This window comes from Microplitis mediator, chromosome 2 (assembly GCF_029852145.1).
Source record: "Microplitis mediator isolate UGA2020A chromosome 2, iyMicMedi2.1, whole genome shotgun sequence".
NCBI classification, from domain to species: domain Eukaryota; kingdom Metazoa; phylum Arthropoda; class Insecta; order Hymenoptera; family Braconidae; genus Microplitis; species Microplitis mediator.
This window is the reverse complement of record NC_079970.1, coordinates 1,682,005-1,709,024: the sequence shown is the minus strand read 5'-3', so window position 1 is coordinate 1,709,024 and position 27,020 is coordinate 1,682,005. Positions and strand designations below refer to the sequence as shown.

The window sequence follows — 27,020 nt, the reverse complement described above, 5'->3', positions numbered from 1 at the left end:
TATCATTTACGAGAACGAAAACAAATTTATAAATAAAATTAAAAAAAAAATTGTAGACAAAATATTTCGAAAGCCTGTGACAACTTTGTGGTAGATGTCATCACTGTACCAGACGTCTCGCAAGTACTGATGTCTGTTTCAATATACAAGACTTCCTGTCATCTTCTGACATGTTTGAGCCTTTGGATCTTCATCTCGTCGGCTTTTTAAATTTTTAATCGTCTTCTCACTTTATTATTATTGGAAAAAAAAGTAGGGGAGGGCTTAGGAAAGGATCAAAATTCATTTCGGGTTTTAAGTTGAATTTTTCACACTTTGATTAATGAATGAATAATTTTTTTTTAAGTTTAGAGAAGAAGAAATGAGTGAAATAGTGAGAGAAATTTAAAATAAACAAATAAATAATTTTTTTTGGCAAATTATAACAAAGTCTTGGCCTAGATTTAACGAAGGTTCATTCGCACAAGTGGATCATCATCATCATAATCATGATAATCGTGTAAAATGAACCCTTGGGGTCACTGGTGACGTATGTACTCAAATGTGTATTTATAATATTTTGAAATCCGCATTAAATTTTAAATTTTCGTCATTATTATTGTTATTATTATATAAATAAAGTTGTTGTAAATTGTGCAAAGTCTCGGGAATAGAGTTATTTAGATTATTCGCTAGGAATTTTGTTACGCAAAGAGTAAAAATATAAAATTGGGGATGTCTTGCTGCGAATTATTCAGGGGATGGTAGAAAAAAAAAATAGAGTCCCTCGAGTTTGATGTGGGTTGAATTAAAGACGTTTAGATAAGGCGACGGTAGACAACACGGCGACCATCAAAAAATCTCGACGTCTTATATTTTTTTTTCGAGCCTCGACGGTCGCAATTCTAAAAATATATATTCTGTATATCAACTGATTTTATATCTCATTTTTATTTCTATCACGATATTGTATTTTTATTTCTGCTCAATCACTCAGTTTACGAATTAATGTTTTTTTTTAGAAAAATTATTTTTATAAATAATATTATTAATTATTGTTGTTACTGATTTAAATTTAAAAAACTTTCGTACGCGGATAATATTTTCACCGAGACTCGGGTAATAAATCAAAAAATTATTTTTAAAAAACTGTAGTCTAATTTTATTTTGATAGTTGTTATTATTAATGGCCGGGATCAGAAATTCAAAAAAAAAATAAAGAGATAAAATTAATAGGAATCATTGATCTTGGCACGTGTTGCCATTTAATGGGAACACGATTACCCTCATATTAATTTCTCATATTTATTGAAACAATAAAACCCTTCAGTGGTCTATTGTTTAAAAAAAAAAAATTTTTTTTCATTTTTCCATCCCCATAAATTTATGACTCGAAGCACAAATTTAAGAATCAAACTGCCGAATTTTAAAAATAAACTTTTTTTTTACCACAGCTGATTTTTTAGTACGCGATCTAATAATAGTTTGACAATTAACTAAATATAAAAATAAATTCATAATTTTAATTTAACGTCTCGCATGTGTTGGAATTCGATAATAAAAAATAATAAAAATAATCTATAGTGCGGGCGTTAAAAAAAATAATGAAAAAAAAATTTATGTCTGTCAGCTAACTCGAGTTGCGTCAAAATTATTGTAATTAACGGCATCAAAACGCATTTAAAATCTATTAAAATTGCATTAATGTTTACTTAAAATTCTACGAAATTTTTTTTTTTAAATTCCCATAGTTCGCATTGGAAATTTTTTCGGTAATTAAATAAACAGTGGACTATTTTTAAATAAACAAAAATACATTTAAAAATTATTTAAAAATATTTAACGTGACATGACGTTAAATAACAAGCTCACAATCTGCGCTCTAGTCCCTAAAAAATTCCATTTGAGCTTTCGCGTAAAAATTACAATTTCAAATGTAAAAAATATAAATTCACAATAGGTTTCGTTGGAAAATATTTTATCAAATAAAAAAAAAAAAAAATAAAAATATATATTTACATCGAATAAGAATTTTATTTTTACGTGATACGGAATTTAGTTAAATTAAAATTTTTTATAGCGGAAAGAAGGTTGTAGAGGATTAAGTCTGACCTCACGACGGATCAATGACGTAAAAGATTTTGGCAATGATGACATTAGTCGTGTATTTTACACGACTTAACTAAAGTCTCGCAATCGTTGGCTCGAAACTATTCGACAACAAGTAAACTACTAAGACTCTGATTGCTACTGCGACTGAGATTAAGACTGAGACGCGACCGAGAGCATGTTGACTAGATATTAAAACCAAGTGGAAATTCTTAAGTTTAAAACGAACGAACGGTGTCATCGACTGATCGTTCGGTCGGTTTATTTTGAGCACCGAATAGTTTTAATCCAAAAGTATTTACTTGTTAATGTAAGTAATTGCGATGTGACTTGTTGACAAGAATTAGCTACAGTCTAACCACAATAAAGTTTAACGCGACTCTTTCTCTGATTTTATTGGACAAGAAGACCAGGCGAGACATTCTCTCGACATGAAACCATCGGATTTAAAATAACGTCGGTGGGTGAAGTTAATTAATTGTCTTTATTTTTCTAATCGAACAAATGAAATTTATTTTCTGTAGTAGAGTCAGAGCTGGGGCAAAGTGATCCTCGAGGTCCTTTATTTTAAATCCGACAGATAACTGTCTGGGAAATGGGAGATGGGAAAGGAAAAGAAAATCACGGGAGACTTATGGAACTAATATGTGGAGGGAAAAAGGTGTAAGGTCGGAATTAACTCGGCTAAATAAATATAAAAATTGATGTGCTGAGAGTGTGTGGTATAATTTTTTTTTTTTTTTTATCGCCCCCGTTGCTGTGGGAATGAATTATCTCGGGCAGAGAAAGCCAACGCGGAAGAAGGTTTATAGAGATAAGGCGCGTGTGTAAGCTCGCCAGAAACGTCTGTCTCGTGGTAACTTTTATAATTCGTATGACTGAAATGCGTCTATTTTTCGACGGACAATTGCGACAGAAATACCACGATACTCCCCCCCAGTTTATTCTCTTCAGCTCACATGATTCTCGGCGGCATACATTGACAACTTTTTTTGCTTACCCGGTTTATTACGAAAATATTATTTTTATTTTTAAAACCTGAATTAATTTACGGATTAAGAATGAGAATAAAAATAATAATATCAGGAGAAGAAGAAGAAGAAGAAGAAATTGAATGAATTTTATTATTTAACTTTAAGTATATATTTTAAATAAATATACATAAGAAAATTTTGACGGAAGAAAAGGCTGAGATTCAGGAATTTTTGTAAACACGCGGGTTTAAATGCCCGTATATTTTTATACAATAGGGATATATTTTTCAGTGGCTCTGTAAAACAACTAGAAATATTGGCAATAAAGCAGACGGAGTGTCCCAGCGTCATTTAATCTTGAGCAGTCTGCGCTGTACTGTACTGGGACCGATTGTATTTCTACAGCACGTCAGCCACTTTAATTCTCTTTTATTCTTTCGAGTTTATACATACGATTATATATTTAATATGTTATAAGACGCTAAATTTATTTTTGGTAGTCGCAAAAATACCGCAAGGTCGCTGCGGTGGTCGGGCACAAATCCGCGTTACTGCTGCTGTTTTCGCTTCCTTTTCGTTTTATTTTTTCGCGAGTGTCTTTATATATTTTTTAAAACCACTTTGGTACACGTGTCGCCATCTCATAACAAATAATCGCAATGGAAATAAATTTTACCAACAAAATATTTTTTTTAATTTTCCAAATAAAATTATTGCTAAAATTCATTGAAAAAAATTTTTTTTTTAGTGGACGTCGCTAAAATATTTCGCATGTCTGACCATGCAATGATACGACTACTGAATTTCATAAATTTTCATTTTCTTCCGCCGGTCACGAAATCACACAGCGCTCAGAGTAATTTTGAATCGTTTACCCGCTAGATGGCACGACGATCCTGAACTTGGGGTTTTTATAAATATATCCGTCATATTTTATTTTTCATGAAATTTTTTTTTACTTCCCCTATTTCTTGTAATAAATAATAAAAATTAACGATTTAAATTTTTTGATGCTCTCTAAAAAATTTAAATAAATTTATCGCGCCTATAAAATTGTATATAAAAAAATTTGCTAATTTAATTACAAAATAAAATCACTTGTATTAATAAACTAGTCAGACGGTTTGGAAGGCCAGCGATGGAGATTCGCGCCATTACAATAAAAATCCTCCCCCAAGGCCTTTGGCCTCTCGCGAGCTGTCTGCGACTTTTATCCATTATCTAATTAATCCATTTATCTAGCGGATCAGTCCCTACTTACATTCTATCGCAAAACCGCATTCTATTGTATTGTATTTCAAATTTAGTAACAATAATCGACATGAAATTTAAATCTCAAAGTTTGCTGTTCCCTCCCGATACAGGATAATCTTTACCTGATAGATTCATACCTTTATTAGCTCCGCAGATCCCAATATCTATAGACATATGTACATATATTTATATACTTAAGAAGGAAACATAGTCGATGGTTATTTATGGATTATGATGGGCGCGCACGCCAGCAGTCTCGCGATATATTATTCAGTTACTAATATATTTGCTGCTGCCAAATACTATAATACTACATCATATATAAGACTAAAAGAAAAACGTGCCAATAATTTAAATTGAGAAAGCGGATTTTTTATATCTACTCTTAATTTCAAATTATTTAATAACTTTTTTTTTTTTCATCGAAATCCTGGTGGAAATTTATGGGGATTTTCTCTGAAAAACTCAGTTCTAAAATTTTAAAGATTTTTTCAGAGTTCTAAAGACTTTTTCAGAGAAAATTCCGAAAAATTTCTACCGGGGAAATCATTTTCTTTTTAATTTTCGCTTCTCCTAAATTTCGAATAAAAAAAAAAAGTCAATAAATTTTATTATTATATTTTTTTAAGTAACTGTTAAAATAATATTAAACCAACTTCAATGGTAACTTGACTTCCTGTTTGCTTTTATAATTTAATATTTCATACATTAAAATTATATTTAACTCAGTAATAAAATAAAAAATAATGAAAATTTTTCTCAGTTATATTACGTCTTATTATTTGTCTCATATTTGTTATTATTATCATTATTATTTGATAATGATGGTGCAATGATGACGCATGTAAGACTGTAACGTCACTTGTGAAATTTTCCTCGAGACTCGACTCAAGTCACACTAGCACGCGCGCACGTGTGATTGGCCGAATATTTAACTCGTCCACGTGTGTGATGCTCACATTTAAAGGCGGCACCAACACACATGACGTGAATCATCAAACTCTAATTCGACTGGCACTGGTCCATGTAATGGATCCACGATCTCGCGGCATACCGACTGTGACATTATTCGACAGAATTTTTTTTTTTATTTTAATTATTTAATTCATTTATTTGTCCTTCATATTTTATTAACCCGTTAAATTATTTATTTATTTAATTAAATCAATTAATAATTAATTAAACAATTTGAACATACAAATATTCAATCATATTTTTAACTTCAATTAATTGATTAATTAGATAAAAATTTATTTATTTAAGTAAAATGGAGCGAAAAAACTAAATAGGGAACTCCAATCGTGACGAAATGGTTTTAAATATACGACAAGCTCGCCCCGGTTTAATTGCCAAGCAAACACTCGTCGATTGGTTGTTAAACTATGCATCCAACCATTAAAAATAATAATACACCGTAAAAAATTTGTGGAGTGAACGCGGATTAAATCCGGAACAGATGACAGTTTATTTTTTTTATCTCCTTGAAGTGAAATTTACTCCGAATTGGAGTGAATGCGGATTTAAATAAAATCCAGATCACTCCAAAATTACTCCGCTGGAAAACGAATTCCTTATTTACTCCGTCTGCGAAGTGATTTTTGCTAAAACTCTGGGACTTTAAATAACAGAGTAAATTTGAATTTAAATAAAATTTGTAATCACTGAATATACTCCCGATTTTTGACAGTGTACTAATAATAATAAATAATAGTAGTAATAATAACGAAGCTTTTGAAACTCCTGTCTTATTGTCGGATATGTCAGCCCCGAAAAACGTATACATCAATCGCTAAAACTATACGTCTATTATTAGCACTTTGTTATTTTCTATCCTCGTTTAAATCCAAGACAAATAGTTAGTTATTCAATCCTGACACCAGCCATTAATTTAATATAATTAATTATTTATGTTTCGTAAACAAACAAATTTATAAACAATATAAATAATATTAATTATTTTATTGTCTCATTATAATTATAATTATAGCTCTTAAAATAATTTATGCGGATATCAATCTCCATTTTGTTATTTTCACCTGATGCTACAGACTTTATTTAGACGTGATTCATTAGCCCTTCAGATATTTATAAATTTCTTTCTCAATAGCTAATTATTTTTACTTTTAACTCTATTTTTTTTACTCCGTAAGTAAAAATATACAAAGTTCATTGAACTACAGCAATTACAAAGTGTCTGTACAGAAGATCAATTAAATCTCTGCACTAAAAGTAATTATGGTCAATACAAGACTCAGTACTCAAAATTATTTTTTATAAAAAAAATTTCATAATTTTTGGCACGACTTTTTTAAAAATTACCTCATAAATATGAGGGATTTTTTTTATTAATAAACTGTCATATTTATTTTAAATTTCTCTCATAAAATATTACGATAAATTTTCCATTAATTAATAATAATAATAAAAATTATTTTACCAATAATATGGTGGTACTTTTCAACAAACTGCGAGGTAGTTTGAATTCCCATGAGTGACAGATCTATAGTCGACGTCCAGGGCATAGATAAAAATCTTTCGCGGGTTACACACGTGGCTCCAGACATTCGTTATGATTTTAATCACCTCACATATTAATTACAAATTAATTATTTGTTTGTTTATTTATTAGCTCACACCTCACAACACTGTCACTGTATTCAATAATTTAATCCGTTTTCCAAAAAAAAAAATAAATAAATAAATAAATAAATTGTCTGACTGGAGTAGTCGCTATACTACTGCAGTAAAAAAAAATGTAAATAAAAACACTCGAGGATAAACAAGTTGACAGAATAAATATTCCAACTATCGATTTGAAGGTCGATGCTGGTAAACAAAATACGCGCGAGCCAAATAATTAATATTTTATAACCGGTGGTTATTTATTTTTATAATTAAATGCCAAGTGTTTTATTAAATATATCTGTATATATTTTATTAAATAAAACAGTGTCTGATTGTTGACATTTAACAATTGATTTAAATCTGAGTTAATTCGCTTAACGTGTACCGGTTAATGATCTTCCTTGCGGATCATGCCAAGTGCAGTAATTAGTGTACAACATATTTTGTATCAGAGTCTTGCACTTCACTGTTTCCCTGGTCGGATAAATTTTTTTAAACCCGTTTTTTTTCTTCCTCGCGATTTATTCTGCGGCCCGGAGGCGCGATTTACGGGTGATTGATGATGGTAGATTTGTTTTATTGAGATTTAAACGGGGGTGTGCTACAAGTACGATCCACGATCAACGACTGCCGCGAGGGAGAAAGAGTGGCTGAGCCGTTTAGCATTGGCACCGTGTACTCGTGTGTGCTCGTGGGGGCCTATTTTAAAACCACTGTCCTTCCAACTGGGTGTGAGAGAAAGATAAATTTTAAAATGAGAGACAGAGGCATTGAGTCAAAAGATGAAATGAGATCGACGAGTCTGATCCGTGCTAGTTGATGTACTGATGCTCTGCATCAAATTTAAACAACGTTTTTTTGGCAGGTGTTCTTCCTGTAGTTTTTTTTTTTTACCAGTAGAACAACTTGCGACACTGCTACAAACTTTTCTTTGTAAGTTTGACATTTGATTTGGATCTCTAATTTTTATCGGCAATTTATTAATTAATTTGATTAAAAAAATTAATTAATTATTTTTTTGTATGGAAAAAATGCATCGAAAAATTTTTTCTCGTAAATGTTAGTAATTTTATTATGATTTTTCTGAGAAAAATCTCTTGGGCGATTAAAATTATAAAATATAATCTGTTATCTCAGTAAAAAATTAAAATTCATTGACCGTGATAATCTCTTTCTACGAAAGCGAACAACGAGACTAGTCAGTGAAAAATTTCCATGATGAAAAAAACGTCAACAAAGAACTTTTAGTAGTTGACAAAGAATTTTTTACCGCAAAACATCTCGGAATGTCAGAATGTGAAGAATCACCCGACAATGTCAACAAAAACACACTAAATTTTTGTGCTATTAAAAAAAATTGTTTAAAAATAGTTCAAGTATTATTAACAAATAATGATAATAATAATACGAAATTTTATTTAAAAGCACAATGATCTTTTGTCGCACAATTAAATAAAAAAGTTTTATAAGCTCTTACGACTAGTAGTCATCGAACCGTTTATAGCATTACTCGGAACGTTGAACAAGGAGTAACCAGACTAAAATCGTTTTATTTAAACTTGTCACTTTTTATTAGTCACACTTCTTCGTAACTAATTCAATTTATCTTATAATTAACCGTCATTAATATCACTATATTTTTTAAAACATAAATATACATATGATTTAAAAAATCTAGACGTCAAAAAATTTTAATCACTTTTTTCTCAAGCCCATTATCTAATCAAATTAAAAAAAAAAAACTGTACGTCTGTAAAAATCATCGAATAAATATGAACATGAAGCTCTTAAATCAATCGCAGAAGTTACATTATATAAATGTATTTTATTTTGTTTTTTTCACACATGACTTCTTTATTACAAACCACCCGCAGTATCTCTCGGGCGTTGCACACCCACAGCACATTTTTCTTCCATTGCTTACAGACATGTCTCCTCTAACTATACAACATCGTCTGCGATGTTGTCTGTGATCACGGTTCCACGAAGACATTTAATAAATACCCATCAACACCTACACCTACACCTTCGGTATTTAATAAACTGTAATATATTATTATATTTATAATTACGATATATATCCTACACTGTAAAAAATTCGCGGAGTGAATGCGGATTAAATCCGAAGTGAATGCGGAGTGAATGAATTTTTAATTATTCACTCCCCTTGGAGTGAAATTCACTCCGCAGGGGAGTTTTCGCGGAGTAGATAATTTTTTATTAATTTAATCCCTCCGGAGTGAAATTCATTCCGGAGCGGAGTTTTGAAAATGTTATTAATAAAATATAACTCCGCATAATAAAATCGAAGTAAAAATTCGCGTATTACATTATTGATCAGCTGATATGCACACACATACGCACATACATATTTAGGCACACACGCGCACTCGCACACACACGCACGCACACATTTGCACACACGCACACATTTTCACACACGCACAAATTTGCACACACGCACACAAACACCTGCACACACCCAAACACACACATGCACGCAAACACACACTCGCACACACACACACTCACACATTGTTTAGCATTTTAATATAAATTAATATAAATTTATTTAAGTATTAAAACTCCGGACCGGAGTGAATTGGGAGTGAAATAAAATCCGCGTCACTCCGAGATCACTCCGCTAAAAAAAAACTCCCAATTCACTCCGCATGCGGAGTGATTTTTTTAAAAACTCCGGAACTCCGAGTGGCGGAGTGAATGCGGAGTGAATTCGGATTTAATTTCACTCCGAATTCACTCCGGATTTTTTACAGTGTATAAATTAATTAATTATTATTATTGTATTTTAAACCCCAGTAATTCATTTACTCGAAATTAGGCGAAAATATTCTATGGAATTTTAAATTAAAAAAAAAATTTTCGCGGTTTGGGGAAATTTATCAGTAAAGTGTGTAATTGGAGCGGTAATTATTTAATTAATTTTTGGGAAATATCTAGGAACAATCAGTTGCAGCGACGACATATCATGTCTACTCGCACGTGATTATTTTCTCTTTTCATTTAGTTGGAGGATCGGAATGACGTCGTCATTCTATTTGCGATGCGGTAGACGACAACGATATCTTTAGAGTCTTACGATACATGAATATATGTAAATATATATAAATATTCTGATATGTATATATATATATTTAGGTTTGTGATATATGAATGCGTCTGATACTCGTTGAGTTTCGACAGTTTCTTGATGTAAAAAATTAACATTTTTTTTTATTTTTATATATATATATGTATATTGTGAGATTATTATTTCAATCTGTTTACAAACTTGTCTGTCTAAAATTTAAAGTGATGCTGATATTCAAAACATGAGATTATAAATTTTTGACAAGGTCATTTTATGGACGAATTCTAAAATAAAATAGCTTTTATTGTCTGTACTTGAATTATTACTTTCGCTATGCTCTCTACTTACATTCATCGTATTTAATTTTTTTTTTTTTTTAGAAACGTAGAATTAGATATTTTAATTTCAATTGTCGCGAGCTATGAACTCAGTTTGGAGCAAGGCCAGAATAAAAAAATTTTCGTGGAGATACAATTGATTTATATTTAAAAAACTTGAAAATTCTGAGTAATTTATAAATATGTTCGTAGTAAGTAAATTTGTTAATTCTAATTCTTAGATAATTAAATTAATTATTGTCAGGAGATTGATTTTTAGATTTCAGATGTCAAAATACACCCGAATTAACTTATTTCTCGAAAAGTTAAATCTTTTAATACTCTGGGATTTAAATTGTCCCGCGTAAATTATTACCAATAATTCAACCCGTTTTTCAAGATATAAATATAGGAAATAATGATCGTTATTTACGATTATTGTACTTTTTTTATGCAATGGAAAAAATTATTTTGTAAATTTACTGTTTTTAAAAATATATCCAAGCTTCATATATAAATTATATTATTACGCATAATTCAAAAATATTTTTTGTCTACAGATAATTTGGATTTTCCAAGAAAATCGAATGCTCTGAATACTGAACTAAAATAAAAATCTTCATTACATAACCGCTTAAAAATAACCTCGATTGTCAAAATTGTTTAAAATTATCCGGTGTTAATTTTTTCGTAGAACTAAATATTAAAAAAAAAAAGAAATTGCAATGAACCCTTACGCGATGTGCAATTTGTACAACAATTCGTACCCTTGTGGCTGCACTAAATCAAATAATAATCAGCTCAGAAATAATTACGAGCCAGCAAATAATTTTTCTTACGAGTGGAGCCGACTGGGACCGATGGGAGGACTCGTGGAGCCAAAACTAATTTATGTACCTCCAGATCCTTCTGCAGACATCGAAATAGAAACAAACATTAGAACTAAAATATCACAGCAACCGGTTAGTTATCAAATTAATTACTGTAATTTTTTAATTAAATATTTAGTCCGAGTCATGGCTTCGTATTTTCCATACTGACCCGAAATTTTGAGTTCAAAAGTAAATCCGGGACTTTTTGCACAAGCTTGGGTGTGAATTCATCTTACCCCTACTAGTTTGCTAGCCAATCAAAGAATAGATTTGAATAATTAATAGAGTAGCCGAATTTCCAGAGTTTCAGTAGGGGAGGGTAGGGCAGAGCGGCCCCCCTGAAATTTTGATAAAAATTTTTTTTTTTTCGCCTAATTACTATAAATCCGATATGTTTGCGCAGTTTTACCCCTACGCATGACATTTGGGGCAAAATAGACAAGCCCAAAATTTTGAAAAAGTGATTTTTTCATATTTTTATCGTCAAATTAAAAAAAAATGATTATAATTCCACATTTCTAGCCCTACGAATAACACCTGGGACAAAATGGACCAGCCGAAACTTCCGAAAAAATTATTTTTTCATTTTTTTCGGCCGTTTCTCTATGTAAGAGGCAAATTTGGTCACTAAAAATTTATAAAAATTAAATTTTTTTTTTTAGTTGATAAATTTTTGAAATAAAGTAAAATTATGGAATTGATTTTTTTTTTATTAAATAACAATTAGTAATTAAGGTAATCGAGAGTGAACGATTTTTTACGCTTTAAAAAATTTTTTTCGAGTAATATAAAACCAAAAATAGTTGTCAAGAGAAAGAAATGCATTCTTAATGATGAAAACAATTTAAAAAAAAAAAAAACGAAAAAAAAAAATTTTTTTTATCACTTTTTGGAGGGGGGCCGCTCTGCCCCACAAAAAAAAAAAAATTTTTTCAGAATTTTGGCAAAATGTCCATAAATTTGTTCGAAATAGGACAAAAGTAAAGTGATCTTATGGTTGAAAGCCACAAAAAATAATAATTGGCTTAGGGGGGCCGCTCTGCCCCACCCTCCCCTATTAGAAAAATTTTTTGTCTGCTGCTTTTTGAAAATTTGACAAAATTTTCTAACATAAAAAGTTTTGATTATAAATGAAATTAATTTTTATTTAGAAACTGGGGATTGTCAATCATATGCGAAGTGAATTTTCACCATTACCACCACCAGATTTATTACGTCGCATTAATGAGGAACGACTGCGCACGACCTATCAATCAGATTTTTGTAATCTGGGTACGAAATTTTTAAAAGACCAATTTATTTATTTATTTACTGACAATTTAAAATTTTTAGACAACTATCCACTGATAAGCGATTACAGTAATTGGATCTACAATAGTAATAATAAGGCAAGATTGTCCAACATGCAGAGAAAAGAATCTGAAGAGATGATCGAGTGTCGGCCGCAGCCGAAACCGCCGTATCTCGGCGGCCACCAAATACCCGGGAGAGCTCCCCGCGATTTCAGTTTCGGGGTGCGGGAAAAAAAAGCAAATGCTCGCAAGCGCACGAGTCAGACTAGCGGTCGTCCATCTCGCGGATCTAAAGATTTTTATAAAGACGAAGTAGATAAGTCACAGTTGGATAATCCTAGGAAAAGTTTTGCCGAAAATGAGGTAGAAGTTAATTCAAAATTTTATGAAAACACGGCTGCTAGTTCGCCGAGGCATTCTAGCAACGGTCTAGATGATGAGTTTTCTTATGACAGCGGTAAAAAAAATAGCTTTGATAATTACGATAACAATAATGGTTCCAATAATAGCAATTATGATAACAATAAGAATAATAACAATAGTATTGATGGTAGTGGGAGTAAAATAAAAAATTTAAATAATGACACTTACGTAAATTTGAATTATTCAAACCGGAAACGGAGGTACACCATAGACTTGGGCAGTGAAAATTTCGATATTAATTTATTGCCACTGCCTTGGACGAGCGAGTATCAGGACACGATAAGCGGAACTGCTGACGAAATTTTGAGAACAAAACTACACTACTACGGAAGGTTGCGACTTTTACCAGAACACATCGCTTACAAAAAAAAGCAAGCGGACAAAAAAACTAAGGATAAGAAAAAACAAAAATAAAAAATTACCATGCAAATTATTTGGCGACACTGACATTAATTATCTACATTATTTCCTGGTTACTATTGATAGCTCAGCATTCACCACTTAGTCGCTTATCTAACGGAAATGATAACACGATGATTTTATATTATCGGTATAAATTGATGTTGTTGTAATTTAGTCAACTGTCTTCTGTAGTTTCAAAACAAGCGTTGGATTGAAACAAACAAAATACAAAATTTTTTACGAGGATGTCCGTCAAAGTAATTACCGGTGAAGAAACGATGTCTGTTAATTATTTATGGGAGGTGGGAAATTTGAATCGCCTAAAATTAGGGACTCGGGAGATAAAGTCGCCAGTGTTTGAGGTCAGTGAGGGTGGGAGCGAAAATAAATGGCATTTTTTGTTAAGTTTTACCGGGGATTGTTTGCTGATTGATTTGAATTTCCGGTCGTCCTGCAAAAGAGGAATCCAGTACAGTTATTATGTCCGGGATAGTGAAGACAAAGTCGGGGATAAAGATAAATTTGAGTGCGTACACAAAGGATGGGGCTCGGGTGAGTTTATAACAAGACAAGGATCGGTGGTCATGAATAAATTTTTTGGTAGCCTTGTAATATTTTGTCAAGTTGTTTTGAAACTGAACGTGGATAGAGACGACGAGCTTGTGGTGCCCAGGTGTCAGCTGATTGATGAATTGAATTTTTTATTTGGAATTAAAAATAATGAGGTGGCGGGTAAAGTCAAAGATAATTCGCAAATTGAATTTTTTCGTGATGGGAAAAAATTCGGGGCAGAGATAGACGATAAAAAAAATAGTGAAAATGTGGAAATTGAACTGTCTGCAGATTTACATGACAAAGATATCGATTTACCTGAAAAGTATTCGAAGATCGATAGTTTGAAAGCCATGTGTCAGGACTTTATTTATGAAAACATACATATGTACGATATTATTGACGTTTTCACAGTCGCAGAGACTTCGAATGCTGGTGTTTTGAAATCGTATGCGATTGAGTTTATCGATAAAAATATTGACCAAGTTCTTGACGTCACATCGTTTGAGGAAATTCAAATTAAAAACCCGCGTCTGGCTGTTACTTTGTTACGAGGAGCCGCAGATAAAGTGAATGAGTTTGAGAAAAATTTGAATACATTTAAAAAATTCCTTCATGTTCACTAAAAACTTAAAATAAATGTGGGTCAATTATTCAGTCTTACAAAAATTTAATCAGATACTCGAAATATTATCATTGGATTTTTAAGCCGAGTGTTTTATAAAAATTGCGTTCATTTGATGACGTCATATATCATAGAAAATTAATACGATTTTGTAACAATTTTTCATGTGAATTAAAAATTTATTTGATTATTTTCCTCTATTGTTATTTCCTTTCATACACGAAATTTGAAATTTACCCGCCATATTTAAATAAATAGAAAAAAAAATTTAATTAAAATAAATGATGTGGAAGTAATTCGTTATTTTTACGGCGGAAAAAATTTAAAAAAGTATTTTTTGATGAAGCGATAGAGCTTCTGCTTACAGAGATCGAAAAAAAAATGAGCTTGCAGTTTTTATCTGGAATAATCTGACAGAAAAATATTAGTTACGGGCTTAGAGGGGATTCGTGATGTTACTGCCACTCAATTTCCATCCGGGAGAAAAAAAAATGCATGAAACGATATTTTCCAATGAAGTCATACAGCTCCAGTCTATAGAGATGGAAGAGATAATTTATAGTGAGGGTACTGAGAGCTTGCTCATCATTTAATGGTGGGGGTATGGGAATTGCATGCAAACTGAAGGGAACGATCTCAGTAGCTCCAGTATATAGATTGCGGCTTCAGAAAAATCTGACATGAGGATACGATTGGTTACAAACTGAGAGAGGACTCGAAAAAAATTCATGATGAGTTTTTATATGGATTACAATTATTTTATGACGTTAATTTATTATTTATAATTATTATTTTGGTTTTTAGTCAGTCGTGTAGAATTATTTTTTTAATTATTCTAATTTTACATAAAATATTGATATTAAAAATTTTGAAATTCATTTTTAGTATAAAAACTTGGAATGAAAATTTAAAATTTGAATTTTTCGAGAGAAAATTAATTTTTATATCAAAAGCTAGAGATAAATATTAAAAATTTGAATTTTTAGGAAAAAAATTAATTTTTAATTCAAAATCTTGGGATTAAAATTTATAATTTGAATTTTTAGAGAAAAAATTAATTTTTATATCAAAAGCTGGAGATTAAAATTAAAAATTTGAATTTTTAGGAAAAAAATTAATTTCTAAATCGAAATCTTGGAATAAAAATTTAAAATTTAAATTTTTAGAGAGAAAATTAATTTTTATATCAAAAGCTGGAGATTAAAATCAAGAATTTCAATTTTGAGGGAAAAAATTAATTTTTAATTCAAAATCTTGAGATTAAAATTTAAAATTTGAATTTTTAAAGAAAACAAATTTAAATTCGAAATCTTGGGATAAAAATTAAAAATTTGAATTTTCAGGGGAAAAATTGAATTTTAATTCAAAATCTTGGGATTAAAATTTAAAATTTGAATTTTTAAAGAAAAAATTCATTTTTATATCAAAAGATGGAGATTAAAATTAAAAATTTGAATTTTGAGGGAAAAAATTAATTTTTAATTCAAAATCTTGAGATTAAAATTTAAAATTTGAATTTTCAGGGAAAAATATTAATTTTAATTCAAATTCTTGGGATACGAATTTAAAATTTGAATTTTCAGGGAAAAATTTAATTTTTAATTCAAAATCTTGGGATACGAATTTAAAATTTGAATTTTTAGAAAAAATTTAATTAAAAAATCCCATTAATTATAATGAAAAAAAAAAATAATAACAATAATAATATACAAATATATATATATATATATATATATATATATATATATATATATATATATATATATATATATATATATATATACATCAACTGATAAAGTAGAAATCGATTAAAAAAGATAAAAAATGGAGCCTCAACGAAACATTCTACACACGTGTATCGTAATACTGATAATATTATTCAACATATGATATTTCTGTGCATTCCTCTGGATATTTTCAACCCGACTAAATGTTTTCTAACGTTTCCTGACAACTTATAAAAAATAACAGGTAAGCCCACCATCGCACTTAAAGAACTAACTTTTCTGTCAACTCCGTATTATTATTTTTCATTTCCTCGTGGCTCCAGACATGAGACTTAAAATAAAATTGCTAAACATCTGCATCCGTCATAAATGTTCAGACTCGTCAATTAATGATTCCGTTAAAAAATTAAATAACGTCACCAAACGTACAATAAGAATTAAAAAAAGTGCCAAGCCGATCAATACGCCTCTAACCTCAACGACCACCAGCTCCAAAGAATCAGCGGCAAAAAATTATTCAATTAACAATGACAGGAAACGTCATCCCGTAAATAAATTTCCCGGTAAAAAATTAATTAACAATACATTTTTTCATGAAAATTTAAACGACCAAAGTCTTTATGATGATCAAATAATTAATCATCAATCCAAAGATAAAAATAAAAACAATGAGAATTTAATTGATAATTCAAAATTATCAGACTGTGAGAACACAGAAAATAATAATGAGGAATTTCGTTTTAACGAATTAAATATGCAGATGTTACCAAAAAATTTGCACAGTCAAATATTTAAAAATACCGAGAAAAATAAAAAATTATCAAGCGACAAATTAAAAACACTGAGAGAACAATTGGAAGCATTCGGTATGAAAATAAACGAAAGTTTCAAAATACCCGCCGCTGAAATAGATCTGCCGCCCCTGGAAGGCGACAGTTTGGAGGAACACTTTCACAATATCGCCGCATCGCAAGCCAGACCTTATTTCAAAATCCTCGAGGAGATGGTCAAGACAATCCCCGAGATGCCCCGTAGCTGGAAGCTGCAGGAAGGCTGGACCAGGTACGGATTTTTTCAGTAAACGATAAAATTAATTTAAAATATTTTAAATTATCTCAGTATTTTTTTACCTCAGGTACACGAGGGACAAAATCGAGCGGGTGGATTACCCACTAGAAGAGGGTATTATTTTTGACGTCGAGGTCTGTATGAGAGAAGGGCCACTGCCGACCCTCGCCACTGCGGTAACTGCCGATGCCTGGTACGCCTGGGTGTCAAAGTCGCTGGTCGATGGCTCGAGTATTCCCGTAGAAAGCAGATCCTTCACGCTGGACATGCTGATACCCATCGAAAGCACGGCTCTGGAGTTCGGTAAAAAGCTGAATGAGCACCAGAAGAGACCGAAAATAATAGTCGGGCACAATGTCTGCTATGACAGAGCGAGGATCAAAGAGCAGTACTGGTTGAACTCCACTGGGACGCGATTTGTTGATACCATGTCGCTGCACGTTGCGGTCAGTGGTATGAACAGCTATCAGAGGACGCTGATGATGAGTAAAAAGGACCCGTTGGACCATGAGGAGTGGCTGAATGTGACTTCCTTGAATAATTTGGCTGATGTGTACAAACTTTACTGCGATAAGAGCCACGAGAAATCAATGAGGGATTTGTTTGTTGAGGGCACGCTGCTGGATGTGCGCGGAGCGTTTGATAAACTTATGGATTACTGTGCCAAGGATGTAGTTGTGACGCACGAGATACTGCAAAAACTATTTCCGTTGTTTAAAGAAAGGTTTCCGCATCCTGTTACGTTCGCGGGAATGCTGGAGCTGGGGATGGCCTACTTGCCGGTCAATACAAATTGGCAGCGTTATATTGAGGAGTCGGAGGCGACTTTTGATGACCTAAACTATGAAGCCAAGGTCAGTTTGGCCAAGCGGGCTGATGAAGTTTGTAAGCTGATGCATGACGACAAGTACAAGGAAGATCTGTGGATGTGGGACCAGGACTGGAGCACGCAGACTATCAAAGTGAAGAGCAAGGCGACGAAAAAAGTCACGGTTGAAGACAAAGTCGAGGAGGAGTCGGACTACAAAAAGTATTTGACTGATGGAGAGGACGAGGTCGATGAGTTGGAACAAGAGTTCGGATATTTAGATGACACCAAGAAGCTGCTTCCAGTTAAAATGCCGCAGATGCCGGGGTATCCCGCGTGGTACCGCAAGCTCTGCATGAAGGAGAGTGAAGAGAACTGGGCTCCAGGTCCGCAGAACATCAGCACGTCGATGAAGGTCACTCCGAAGCTGCTCAATCTCACGTGGGAAAACTACCCGCTGCATCACATAAAAGAACACGGGTGGGGATTTTTGGTTCCTTTCAACAGCGACCCGGACGTCGTCACTCAGCTGCCGCTGCAGCAGCTTCTGGAGCAGTGTCCGCTGCCGCATAAGGGCGCAATTAATTCAGACACTAGCTACGCGATGGCTACTTTGAGGACCGATGTCCAGAACGAGTTGCACAGAATGGAATTTTGGCGCGGTCGTAAAAATAAACCAAAGTCATCAAAAAATTCAACGCCGGATATATTTTATAAAGGCACTGGTATTTGGTGTGACGTGATTATTGATAACTGCTGCTGGTTTTTAAAACTTCCACACAAAGACGGACCCAAGCTCAATGTCGGCAACCCTTTGGCCAAGGACTTTCTGAACAAATTTTCCGAAAACGTTCTCGCTGGCTTAGACTCCAGCGCTACTGAGGTGTTAAAAATAGCCAAGATGGTTTCATACTGGAGAAACAATCGTGATAGAATAATGTCACAATTAGTGATATGGTTGAACAACAACGATTTGCCTTCTGCAGTTCGTCGAGGCAGTAACAGTACAAATAGTAGTAGTAGTAGTGCTTCTACCTCTGCTTCTGCTTCTGCTTCTATTAATATTGGCCGGCAAAGTTATGGAGCCATTATACCACAAGTTGTGGTGAGTGGAACTTTGACTAGAAGAGCGACAGAAGCCACATGGATGACAGCTTCAAATGCGCAGATTGACCGAGTTGGGTCGGAGCTGCGTTCAATGGTACAAGCACCTCCGGGCTATAATATTGTTGGAGCCGACGTTGATAGCCAGGAACTTTGGATAGCTTCGCTGATCGGTGACGCGTATTGTGCTGGTACTCATGGCGCAACACCTTTCGGCTGGATGACACTCATCGGCAATAAATCAAACGGCACTGACATGCACAGTGTCACTGCCAAAGCTGTCGGTATATCGCGTGACCATGCAAAAGTTATTAATTACGCCAGAATTTACGGCGCAGGGCAGAAGTTTGCCGAGAGACTTCTCAAGCAATTCAACCCCGCAATGACCGACGCAGAGGCTCTGGCTAAGTCGCGTAAAATGTTCGATATCACCAAGGGCAAGAAAGTTTTCAGGCTCAAGAGCGAGTTCATCAGCGAGGACGTAAGAGATTTGGAGTACACCAGCTACGATGCTTACAGACTCTGTAAATTGTTCGGAAAGTCTTTGGCAGAAATGTTTGACGGGGGCAAGTGGTGCGGAGGCTCAGAGTCGGCGATGTTCAATAGACTTGAAGAAATAGCCGGGAGCAAGCATCCGGTGACTCCGTTTTTGAACTCGCGTTTGAGTCGCGCGCTTGAAGTCGACGAGGATTTGAAAGACAAATATCTGCCGACGAAAATAAACTGGGTCGTTCAGAGCGGAGCCGTTGACTTTTTGCATCTGATGCTGGTGTGCATGCGGTGGCTGATGAGAGACAACGCCAGGTTTTGTTTGTCTTTCCACGACGAAATTCGTTACTTGGTACCGGGACGGTTTAAATACAACGCCGCGTTGGCGATGCACGTCACCAATCTGCTGACGAGGTCCTTCTGCGCGGCGAAGCTGGGGATCCACGACCTCCCGATGTCGGTCGCGTTTTTCGCGGCCGTTGAAGTCGACACGGTGCTCAGGAAGGAGGCGAGCAGCGACTGCAAGACTCCGTCGAACCCTTACGGGATGGAAAGCAGATACGGAATTCCTGCGGGTGAAAGTCTTGATGTCTGGAAGGCTGCTGATAAAGCTGATGGGTCTCTCGGACCTTGGCACTCTGCTTTGAAGAAAAAAAGATTAAAAAATTCTAACTAGTGATTGATAAATAAAATAAAATAAAATTTATTTAATATAATTTTATATTTTACGGAGAATAATATTTGTTTGATACTTTAAATCCGTTTAAATATCTTGGAATAAATATAAATGTAAAGTATAATACTTTTGTAAATTTAATTTTACAGATAAAAATGTCAAAAGTTACTAAACGTAAACATGTTACAAAGCTTCAAGAGGATTTTAGTATTCCCTTGGAATCACAATCAATAGTTCAGCTTGTCGAGCCGCGGGGTAATAATCTTCATGAAGTGAGTGACAGTACAGGCGAACGATTTCTCGTTTCAATGCCGAGTATTTTTCGAAATAATGTTTATGTAAAACGGGGTGACTTTGTTCTCGTCGCGTCTATACCCGAGGGTGACAAAGTCAAGGCCGAAATTATTAAAGTCCTTACTGAGGTATGTTTATATTCATTTTTATTTATAATTGTAATTATAAAAGAGGGGGGCAAACTGGGTACTTTTTTTCTAGAGTACTCTATTTTTCCCGCGAAAAGATGAAAATTTTCTTTTTAACAGCAGCTGGAATTTTTTTCTTTAAAAAAAAAAAATCATGTATTCGAGTCCCCGAAAACTTTATATTTTTTTAAGTACAATCGGTCCGTTAATTTGTCGGGTCGTGTTGCCTTCAGCTCGATGAATTTTTCTATTTCAGTTCGACCCTTAGAACTATCGAGCCGAGGGCAACACGACCCAGTGCAAATTAATGCCGCAGTTTGCACTCCTTTTTGTCTCTCCCTCCGCTAAATCACGACATATTTATTTTTATTCATAGGAACATATCAAATACTACCGATCGCAAAGTGTGTGGCCAAAAGAGTTCGATAAGACGGAAGCTGAAGACAAAGATCCTCATCCTGTAAATAAATCCAACAATGATAGTGATGACGATGATGATCTTTTTATAAACACCAACCGTAATAATCAGTACACTAATATCGACAGTTCATCAACTTCTGACTCAGATGATTGATAAATAATTAAATAAAAATATTATTTGTAATTTAATTAATAAATTAAGTAGCAATAAAAATTTTTAAATGAATAATAGTATATTGTACAACTAGTGCGGTAAGTTGTCGATTGCCCACGAGAGCAAAGTTGAGCGCACGAACGAAGTGAGTGCGCTCATTTGCTCGAGTGGGTAATCGACAACACCGCACGAATTGAACACAGTTTTTTTTATCATTAATGCAGTATAAGTTCTATCTTAGTGCTCGCTGTTTTATTCTCCAAGTAGCTTTTTGCTGATTCAACTGTTGTCGCGACATTTTTGTGGGTTAAACGATAATCTGCATGCGACAAGAAGTAAATTTGAGTGCGACAAGTTTACTTGTCGCACTCAAATTTACTTGTCGCACGCAGATAATCGTTTAACGCACACAAATGTCGTGGAAACAGTTGAATGGGCAAACAGCTATTTGGCGAACAAAAGAGCGTGCACTAAGATAGCACTTATATTGCATGAGTGATAAAAAAATAGTTTATTTTATTCATATTTTTATTTTCGAAAGTAAGAGACTTGCTAAGTTCTTGTTTGTGGTTGATACGTATCAACTATTTCAATCAAATGCACCCGATAGTTGATAAATTTTTTTTTATTTTTAATTTAAAATTGAAAATCCTTTAGCCCGTTTCATTGGATGATGCAAATAGCGGATGCGACAAAGTCTATTGTAGTCTGGTATCGAAACACTTTTATTTATTTTTAGTTTCCTTTAGGTTCTGGCTACATGTTGAATCCTCTGAAGACTAGATCCAATAACACGGATTCGATACACTCTAACAGTCGGCGAGGGACACATTTATGTTCCAGTTTTTTTATACCTCCTGAATTTATTCTCTTGCAATCGTAATTCAATGAAATATTTATTGCTTTTTTATTTCACAAAGAGTCATTAATTATCTGAGTGTTTTTAAATTTTTATAAAGATAATCATTCGCCCATTAGAATCTAACTGTTTTAATACTTTTAATGATATACGCTGAAACTTGAGTAATTTTAAATAGAACTCAGAGAGGTTTTTACTTTAAATGAGAAATAATATCGAATAACTTACCATAATATTAAAATAATCTTGATAAAAATTTCTTGCTCCACAAATCTTGCAATTTAAAAATAAATTATCTATCAACTTAATATTCTAATGTCAACCGGGTAAAAATATTCGGCCGGAAAAGGGCCGAGAAAGATAAATCTGCTCGTGATCACACGACTTTATTCATAGAGGCCTAAATTTTCCCGAAATCACGTCAAAGTTGAAGGATTTTGTTGAAAAAGGGTCGAAAAGGCTGAATCCGACCTAAATCACACCGAAAACATACAATTTTATTCACAGAGGTCTAAATTTGCCCGAAATCACATCAAACTCGAAGAATTTTATTGAAAAAGGCCGAAAATACTCCAACATTTTATTATTCTTAATAAAAAGCTGAAAATTGACCGATAAATTGAGTCGGCAGTAGAATTTCTTTTTTTTTTTTTTAAATAAAATTATAGAACTTGAAAAAATTCAAGTTTTCAGGCCTAGATAGTTTTCGGTCTTGTATTCACTACCCTGATTAAACAACTGAATTCGAGCGAATTAAAAATTTTAATTCTGTTATATTCTGTCGAATTCTGTAAAACAGAATTCAACGGAATTAAAAATTTGAATTTGAATTAAACAGAATAAAACCGATTTAAAAATTTCAAATTCGTTTAATTCAGATTCAGAACCAGAAATTGGAGAATTATTTTCGAACTAAACCGAATAGAATTATTTAAATTCGTTTTAATTTGGACAAATTCTGGTTTTCCTGCCGAATTAGACAGAATTCTTTTTTAAGTTAGGCACCGAATTAACAGAATTTATCTGAATTGAATAGAATTAAAAATTTAATTCTGTTTAATTCTGTCGAATTCTGCAAAACAGAATTAAACTGAACTGAAAATTTGAATTTGAATTAAACAGAATAAAACCGATATAAAAATTTCAAATTCGTTTTAATTCAGTTTAATTCGGATTCAGAACCGGAAATTGGAGAATTATTTTCGAATTAAACCGAATATAATTATTTAAATTCGTTTTAATTTGGACAAATTCGGGTTGTCCTGCCGAATTAGACAGAATTCTTTTTTAAGTTAGGCACCGAATTAACAGAATTTATCTGAATTGAATAGAATTAAAAATTTAATTCTGTTTAATTCTGTCGAATTCTGCAAAACAGAATTAAACTGAACTGAAAATTTGAATTTGAATTAAACAGAATAAAACCGATATAAAAATTTCAAATTCGTTTTAATTCAGTTCAATTCGGATTCAGAACCGGAAATTGGAGAATTATTTTCGAATTAAACCGAATATAATTATTTAAATTCGTTTTAATTTGGACAAATTCGGGTTGTCCTGCCGAATTAGACAGAATTCTTTTTCAAGTTAGGTACCGAATTAACAGAATTTATCTGAATTAAATAGAATTAAAAATTTCAATTCTGTTATATTCTGTCGAATTCTGCAAAACAGAATTCAACTGAATTGAAAATTTGAATTTGAATTAAACAGAATAAAACCGATTTAAAAATTTCAAATTCTTTTTCATTCAGTTTAATTCGGATTCAGAACCAGAAATTGGAGAATTATTTTCGAATTAAACCGAATAGAATTATTTAAATTCGTTTTAATTTGGACAAATTCTGGTTTTCCTGCCGAATTAGACAGAGTTCTTTTTTAAGTTAGGTACCGAATTAACAGAATTTATCTGAATTAAATAGAATTAAAAATTTAATTCTGTTTAATTCGATCGAACTCAGTTGTTTAATCAGGGATACCCGGTCGTTTTCCGGGCTAAGAAAAAATTATCTTATTACTTTAATTTGAAATTTTTTCACCCGGAATATAAAATAAATTGAATAAATCTCCGGATTTAGCGATTTATAATGAAAAACAATTTATTTAATCTATTTCTCGTGATTTTTCTTATCCGTACTAAGAGAAATAAAAATTTAAAAACGGAAATGTATCATGTCTTATTTTATATATAATATATGTCTTCAATAAAACATGAATTTTTCTTATTAAACTTTATGCTATTATTACGTTCTTTATTCACTTCTTCTGTACTATTTTTTCCGTTCATTTCGTTGAATAAAAATCCGTGAATACAAAGACCGATGGCTTTAAGAAAATGTTGCCTGATAAATATAAAATTTCCAATCGACTTGATAGCTTACATTTTCCCAAGGACATGTTTTTTGCGACATCTATTGTCTGTTATAAAGTAAAATGAAAAATTGACAATAATAATAATAATAATAATACCAAATTTTTTTTAAATATCATAAGAAAAATAGTGTATCTTGTTGGAAATAACTTTTGATACGAGCGTGATTTCAAAGATTTGAAATACATAAAAGAAGTTATTTCTCTTTTATTATTATTATCATTATCATTGTAATTTAAAAAATGAACTTGGCTTCCAGTTGTCGTACTGGCTGATAAAAATGATATACCATTGTCTCGATAACGCGTACAGAATAGATAACTAAAGATGTATTTACACTTTTCGATGTGTAAAAAATTAAAGATAGCATCTTGTCTTTGTTTCTTTAAAAAATATCGCAATAAACTAGATATATATATATATATATATATATATATATATAATAATTAATTTATAATAAGCGACAAAAATATTTTTCTCATTTGAATTTATCGTCGGAATTTGAATTTGTCACGAACTGAAAAATTCACTAACAAGATAATTTTTCAGTTTTAAAAATTCAATTCTCGAGGTTTTGGTCCTTCTTTATTTTTTTTTTTTTTTATTATATATTTATCAGCTGGTAAAATAGCCAGTGAGAATACATAAAAAAAAGGTCTCAATCCTGTGGGATTTTAAATGTACATAGTTTTTTTTTACGGAATATATGTTCCTAATAAGAAGGTGTAACAAGTTCACTAGAGAAAACGTATTTTTTTTTAAACTTTTTTTATCATGGGAAGAAAAACCTTTTTCACTACTTATCCGAACAAATCACTCAATCAATCTTGGATCCGTCCTATCCCAAATACCCCATGTGTCACTATTACGCCCAAAATAAATCTACTTCTTTACAATTGTCAAAATAAATGAATGAATGAATGAATGAATGAATGAATATACTATAAAAGAAGTATAATCTCAGATAAATTCGTCACAAATCAAAGAAAGTCGGTGTCAGAAAATACAAAATTTTAAAATACCCGCGAAATTTGAATAAATTTAAAATTCATTGTTTATTCAATAATTAATAGACGCGGGAAAAGAGGGATATTGAAAACTAATTGACCCGAAAACTAATTAATTTTGAAAAAAAAATTATTATTTGAGTACGAAAAAAAGAATAATATACTCGCTAAATATTTATGACCTCATTATTTATACTGTTATCAAAATAAACAAATCAGTTTCATTGGATAAAAATTTCTTCGTATTATTAAATGTTTGTTGTTAATTTTTGTACAACGTTTCATTGGTTTCTCGACTTTATTGATTACCAGAATTTTCAATAAATAATTAAGACAGTAACTTACTTTCTAAGGTAAAAGACCTAGTATTTGATCACTCATATATTTGCATATCTATCATATATTTAGTAAAATTTATTAAATAGAGGAGGGAGGGGCGAAAGGGGGTACTTAAGGAAATACCAAGTTTTCGAGGACTCAAATACGCTAAATCTTTTTTTTTAATGATATTCAAAGTAAATAGAAGAAATTTTCAGTTACCGTTGAAAAAAAAAATTTTCATTTCTGCGGGCAAAGTGGGGCACCCCCTAAAAAAGGTAAAAAAAAAATTTCTGGATTTTAAACAAATTTAATTAAGTTGAATTTTTTTTTAAGTAATTTACATGAAGAAAAATTATATTTTACATGTTTATCGGATACAAAAGAAGAAAAAAAATTTTTAATAGTTTTTATCATAAAACAAAAATCATTAATATTTTTCAACTGACAATTAATTTTTGAAAAAGTTTACCAAAAAAAATTCAAAGTAACGCTTAATTATATTTACAGAAGTGATTTTGGAATGTTTAAAAATCATTTAAAATATAAAATTTTTTTTTATCAAATTTTGGAGGTACCCCGTTTTGTCTACCCTACCCCCTTTTGCCCCCTTCCCCTATAAATTTACAAATACATGAGCGATCGGGTACTGGGTCTCTTACCTTACAGTTTTTCTTCACACAAAAATTATTATCAATATGAGTAAAATATTCAAATTTGACAATGAAAAATTTTTGAAATAAACAATAAAATGTTTTCTCCAAAAAAACTAACACAGGATCCTAATATGAGCAACAGTCAAATGGTAAACAGCTGACTTAATAGTAAGTCCGCACAAAACATTAAATAATAAAAAATTTTTATCCAATCAAACTCTGATTTGTTTATTTTAATAAATTATTATGAATATGAGACGACAAGTTTTAAATTATTATTGTAAATTTGAATTTGAAATAATATTTTGATTTAACGATCCCAGAAATAATGTAAATAAATGATATTTAATTGAGTAAGTGGTATTGTGTGTGCTGGTGTACTATTAACTGATAAATAACTCATCCTCTTTATAAACTCTGATTGTG

The 27,020-nt window shown here is 32.0% G+C and overlaps 4 protein-coding genes across 7 annotated transcripts; all 4 read left to right on the top strand.

Annotated features, from left to right (window-relative positions):
* Nucleotides 1-156: 156 nt before the first annotated feature.
* LOC130663798 (myb-like protein H) lies at nt 157-13,366 on the top strand. Of its 4 annotated transcripts, none has more exons than XM_057463266.1 (4): nt 157-529; nt 10,910-11,311; nt 12,373-12,493; nt 12,554-13,366. In XM_057463266.1, exons 2-4 carry the CDS (start codon nt 11,075-11,077, stop codon nt 13,348-13,350), a joined length of 1,155 nt encoding a protein of 384 aa, XP_057319249.1. In that variant the 5' UTR covers nt 157-529; nt 10,910-11,074; the 3' UTR covers nt 13,351-13,366. The 4 variants fall into 4 exon arrangements, with proteins under 4 accessions (XP_057319249.1, XP_057319250.1, XP_057319248.1 ...); XM_057463267.1 differs by lacking the exon at nt 157-529 and adding an exon at nt 2,262-2,548; XM_057463265.1 differs by lacking the exon at nt 157-529 and adding an exon at nt 7,293-7,874.
* Nucleotides 13,367-13,583: 217 nt separating this feature from the next.
* On the top strand, nt 13,584-14,516 carry LOC130664149 (speckle-type POZ protein-like). The gene has a single exon (XM_057463943.1). The coding sequence runs from the start codon at nt 13,584-13,586 to the stop codon at nt 14,514-14,516; it is 933 nt and encodes a 310-aa protein (XP_057319926.1).
* Nucleotides 14,517-16,345: 1,829 nt separating this feature from the next.
* LOC130663796 (DNA polymerase subunit gamma-1, mitochondrial) lies at nt 16,346-20,546 on the top strand. Its single transcript, XM_057463264.1, has 3 exons — nt 16,346-16,486; nt 16,566-17,304; nt 17,378-20,546. Exons 2-3 carry the CDS (start codon nt 16,568-16,570, stop codon nt 20,385-20,387), a joined length of 3,747 nt encoding a protein of 1,248 aa, XP_057319247.1. The 5' UTR covers nt 16,346-16,486; nt 16,566-16,567; the 3' UTR covers nt 20,388-20,546.
* On the top strand, nt 16,347-21,927 carry LOC130663800 (probable RNA-binding protein EIF1AD). Its single transcript, XM_057463271.1, has 3 exons — nt 16,347-16,486; nt 20,537-20,809; nt 21,186-21,927. The coding sequence occupies exons 2-3, from the start codon at nt 20,543-20,545 to the stop codon at nt 21,381-21,383; spliced, it is 465 nt and encodes a 154-aa protein (XP_057319254.1). The 5' UTR covers nt 16,347-16,486; nt 20,537-20,542; the 3' UTR covers nt 21,384-21,927.
* Nucleotides 21,928-27,020: the final 5,093 nt, after the last annotated feature.